The following is a 5,383-nucleotide window of genomic DNA, read 5'->3' on the forward strand; positions in this document are numbered from 1 at the left end:
AAGGCATTTTAGAAATATATTTTCGAGAAAAAAATACAATATAAATTTTTATGTAATTGCAGGCCAGATATGCTAAAAGTATGTCTTATGAGCTTTAATATGAGCCGAATTTAAATAAATTTCATTAAGTGTAATGGAGATATTACCATTTATATATAATGGTGTGTGCGCTATTACATAAATTTTGAATTTGAATACTTTTCGAAAGAATCAAGTTTTATGAAAATATACATATATTTTATTTTTGTTCTTTCAATCGAATAAAAAAGTTTGACAGAAATAAAAAATATCAAGGTCAAATTTCCTTTAAATTTGCCTTGTTTGATGTGGAATGACTCATTTATGTGTGAGAACGTTTGAGAATTATAATTGGCATGAGAAAGATTCAAAGAAAATACTTTTTTATATAGGCAAGGATAGGAAAAATCATACCATATTTATAATGATCTAATATAAATTTGTAGTTTTGTTGATACGCCATTCTGGCATGATGCACTCAATATGGTAGTACTATTCAGTATGTTGTTCTCTCAACATGTAAACAGCATTGCCAGAATGCGCTGTGATGTCTTCTTCACCAGACAGCATACGGGCATTTCTTTTCCCCGAAATTTTAAAATTATTTATTTTTTAATTTTCTATTGAGGATGCTCGAAAACTCAGGGCCCTGTGCACAGAGCCCATAGCATATGTTAACATTGCTACTGGTGTTAATCTGGCACTGACTTAAATTATTTGACAATGATGGACATGGAATGTAATAATGTTAGTAAAATAATAGTGAAGGTTTTGTAATTAAAAACGTAAAAATGACGAACTCGAAATCGGTCTTAATTATTTTTTTTAATTAATTTTTTTGAAAGAAGATATGAGATGAAAATAAGTCACATCAGGAACTTGTAGCAATATTTTCAATAATTCATATGCTTGAAAATGTTAATTAGGATCTTTACATTGTTATATACAAAGTACAGGACTGGTTGATTCATGTAGTCACCTTATGATGCACTGAAAAACAATCTTGTCTTATGACTAGGGATGAACTATTGTTTAAAATGTACACAAAAAAATGTCTGGTAAAATCAAAGAACAATATATAGTATATTTTAAACAACAGTTCAGATTAAAATTTAAGATATTCCAGTACTTTCAGTAATACGGTACTTAAAAGGAACAATTCTTCCATTTAAGATGTGAGGAGTTTCTTATTAAAATTCATAAAATTACATTTATTAGCAATAAATATGCATATTAAAGAAATTAAAAATATTTAGTATCAACCATACTTATATAACTCTCACATTTTTTCAAGAATAAATTCAGTTTGTACACAATATGTGCATATCCATAAGTGCAAAATACATTGTCCTGTTGGTTGTACACAACACAATATTATACAAGTTAACAGCTACGTCTCCTTAAACGTAGAGAAATATGAATGGTTCCTATTCTGAAATACGACCCTCGTCTCAGCAAGCAGCTAACAACACTCCAATGTCTTTCCTCTACTGCTATACGTAATGGAATATTTCCTCTCTTATCAGATATGTTAACTAGGGCTCCATTATCTAGTAAACACTTAACGACAAACACATGTCCCTCTTCAGCTGCCAAATGCAGTGCGGTAATTCCATCGTTGTTTCGTAAGTTAACATCAGCTTTGTTACGTAACAAGCATTCGACAATGTTCACATGTCCCTCTTCTGCAGCGAAATGTAATGGAGAATATCCTAGATCCTCTCCTAAATTAATTAGTGCTTCATTTTGTGCAAGACATTCGACAACAGATAAATGGCCCCCATATGCTGCTAAATGGAGAGCAGTACAACCACAGTTATCACTAATTTCTACTTGTCCATTTTGAGTTAGTAAATATTCAACAATATCAAAATGTCCTTGTTGTGCAGCAAGATGCAGTGGGGTTTGACCCAAAATATTAACTGCATTAACATTTGCATCATGCTGAATTAGACATTTAGTAACAGATAAGTGACCATAATATGCTGCTTTATGCAATGAAGTCTGGCCATACCTATCATGAAAGTGTATATTTGCTCCATGTTGTATAAGGTAATCAACAATGGTCAACAAACCTTCAGTTGTTGCGTAACATAAAGCAGTTTGCCCACCTTTATTTTCTGTTTGAACATTTGCTCCCTTCTGCACGAGAAATTCAACTACAGAGGGATGACCAAACCATGCTGCCATATGTAATGGAGTATGGTCATAGGTGGTACACTTGTTGATATCTGCTCCATTCTTTGCAAGATATTCAACACTAGGCAAATTACCATCATGAGCTGCTACATATATAGGAGTCTCTCCACAGTAATTACCTACATTAATTCTTGCTCCATTTTGCACAAGAAAATCAACTACTGACAAATGACCTGCCGCAACTGCTATGAACAATGGGGTGTATTCCTTATTATTGCCTAGCTGAATATCTGCTCCATGTTCCACAAGATATTTAACAACAGACAGATGACCCTCACGTACTGCTAAATGAAGTGCACATTCTCCACTTTCATTTCTAAATGATACATCTGCTTTATGTTTAATTAAAATCTGAACAATATCTAAGTTACCCTGACGACTTGCATATAATAAAGGGGTCCAGCCACTTTTATCTTTAGTGTTCACAATTTTGTGTTTGAAAGATGAATCTATTTGTTCTTCATTTCTTCTTGTGTATTTGTGTTTAGTGATAACAGTACTGCTTTCTAGTACAAGATTTATTATTTCTACCTGATTGTTTCGAGAAGCAATGTGTAATATCTGTTGATTTTCTTCATTCAGTATTGTCTCCAAATCTAAGCCATTCTTTAGCAGAAACTCTGCAAGATATATGTGGCCATATTCAGTACTTTCCCGCAACGCCTGAATTCCAAACGCTGCATTGTTAATATTTTCCTTCAAGAAGGGTAATTGATCATCTCTTCGCCCTTTGGATGCTGAAAGCATGAAGTCTACTGAAGCCCAAGATGTGGTCCTCTCACAATAGTCCAGGGGGTCAAAGCCTAAAGAATCCCTTAGCTTCATATCTGCACCATATCTCAATAATAATTCTATTATATTCCGATAGTTACAAGCTGCAGCGAGATGTAAAGCTGATCGACCCCATGCATCTGTTTGATCCACTTCAATTCCATCATCTAAAAGTGTTTTCATTTTTTGCATATCATTGTTGAGGACAGCAATATGTAAATTATGGCCTTCAGATACAATGTAATTCAGCATTTTCCACATGATTTTCAATTCCTGTCGATGGAGTTTCTTCTTCAAAAAATTCTTATTCTCATCACAGTTTTTTCTAAGCCATAGTGCACAAAAGTACTCTGCAAAAGATCGATGAATGAAATGTGGTATTCCATTTTTAATCATGTCTATAATTCCTGTTTGTTCAAACCCTTCTTCGATTTTGATACAATTACTTCTTGCTTGAGTTACGATGTTGTCTGGTTTCAGTAATCTACATTCACTTTCAGTGAAGATTACTATTAAGGAATATGTCATATGTTCTTCTTCAAATTCTTTGTATTGTCTTTTAAACTCTCGTTTGTTACTTGGCTTGGTCGTGTCTATTTGTCTCTTTTCCTCAAAGAGAATGGAAAACTTTGTTTTTACAAAACAATGGAATAACTCAATTACATTCAATTTTTCTGGAAGATTTGGAGAACCAGTTTCCTTATATACCTTTAAATGACTGTTGAAACTTTCTGCCATGAGCCTGGTGTGCAGGGGTACTGCCATGAACTCCTCTTTATTGTCTAGAATATCTTCTGTGGTAATTCGAATCAGGCTATTTGCAAATTCTATCGCAACCTCTTAATCTAGTTGTTCATTATGTGTACACCAGTAGTTCACCAGAAAAGATATTTGGTCACTTGTAGAGAAAGGCTCTAATGTGTGTGATAATACATGTAATTCATTTTCAAGATGTATCTTCATTACAGGTCGAGAAGTTAGCCATATTTGCGACACTCCTTTGTTAATCATTGCTTTCACTAGTGAATACACTAGGTCTGTATAGTCAGGACTGATTTCGTCTACTGCATCGAACATTACCACAATGTCTTGCATGTCTCTCAATACCTTACTAAATAGCAAACTTTCTAGTTTAGATTTATTTGCACATGCAGCTTCTTTTAGCATTTCTTTCACATTCATCATATGTGAATGTCTATCCATTCTGTCCAACAATTCAGTGTACTCATTTAAAGCAATTGGAAGCACCCATTGGGACGAGTTGGATTTCTTTATACGAGAAGCCAGATTCTTTATGAGCGTTGTCTTTCCCATCCCTGGCTCTGCTATAAGAAGAATAATTCTCTCAGGAATACCTGTCAGTTGTTCATAATTGTAGAAAACATCATCACTGTCGTCTACAAACTTTTGTAACAGAGTGATGTCCCCTTTCGATGCTTTCCATTTTAGTTTAGTGTTTTCCTCTATTTCCAGCCAATGAATATTTTCACGCTTTTCACATAAGAAATCAAAATCAGATGAATTTCTGATTACAACAAATTCGCAAGTATTTGCATTCATTTCCCTCCGCATATTGGACTCTGGGCCTTCTGGTTCTCCTCTCATTTGGTCAAAGGGTATGAATTCATATGGATTTGATGAATGGTAATTGAGTATGTAAAGGTTATGTACATCATACAATAATGGAAGATCTTTGCGAACACCACTCAAAGCAAACAAAGCAGAAGTTCCAACACCACTCAAAATTTCCTTTCTTATATAAATGTGATGTTTCATAGATCTAGGAATGAAATGATTCAAAGAATGAGTAATGTCGTTTCCTATTTCTACTTTCTTATTACTGAGAAGTTCCGATAGTAAGCTCTCATTAACACGTTTATGCATATCTTTTGAAAGTAGGGAATTGAAGGAAACTGGAAAACCTTGAAATATGATTTCAGTTTTCCCAATGTTGTGTTGAGATGATTCATCCAATTGACTAAAGTCAAATCTGTCTCTAAGTGTGTGTCCTATATTTAAAGTCGATTCAGACACTATGATGAGTCTGTGTTCTGTGTTCTGAGTCCACAGATGAACTATATTGTTTTGGCCAAACTCCCAGTCCACTACTAAAGTTCTACAACAGTCACTGGGCCACAGAGCGAGCACCTCTTGCCGTTGCTGTAGAAGTGACCCTTGTCCAATCACAATGTAATGATCCTCCAAACTCTGGCACACTCTGACACAGCTGAGCAATGTCGAATGTGTCACGATATTCACCACTCCAGTTGCTGGAAGTGACAGCAGATGGTGTTTGTCAAATCTCACTCCCAAAGCCTCCATCTCATTCCGTTTGCTTGTGCTCAGTTGCTTCCGTATTCCTGCAATCATCTCCTGCCAGAATGTGGCAGTTTTA

The 5,383-nt window shown here is 34.7% G+C and overlaps 1 protein-coding gene across 1 annotated transcript; it reads right to left on the reverse strand.

Moving 5' to 3' along the window:
* Window positions 1–1,251: 1,251 nt before the first annotated feature.
* Window positions 1,252–3,833, reverse strand: LOC138705916 (ankyrin-1-like). Its single transcript, XM_069834682.1, has one exon. It carries the CDS (start codon window positions 3,751–3,753, stop codon window positions 1,402–1,404), a length of 2,352 nt encoding a protein of 783 aa, XP_069690783.1. The 5' UTR covers window positions 3,754–3,833; the 3' UTR covers window positions 1,252–1,401.
* Window positions 3,834–5,383: the final 1,550 nt, after the last annotated feature.

Source organism: Periplaneta americana, chromosome 9 (assembly GCF_040183065.1).
Source record: "Periplaneta americana isolate PAMFEO1 chromosome 9, P.americana_PAMFEO1_priV1, whole genome shotgun sequence".
NCBI classification, from domain to species: Eukaryota; Metazoa; Arthropoda; class Insecta; order Blattodea; family Blattidae; genus Periplaneta; species Periplaneta americana.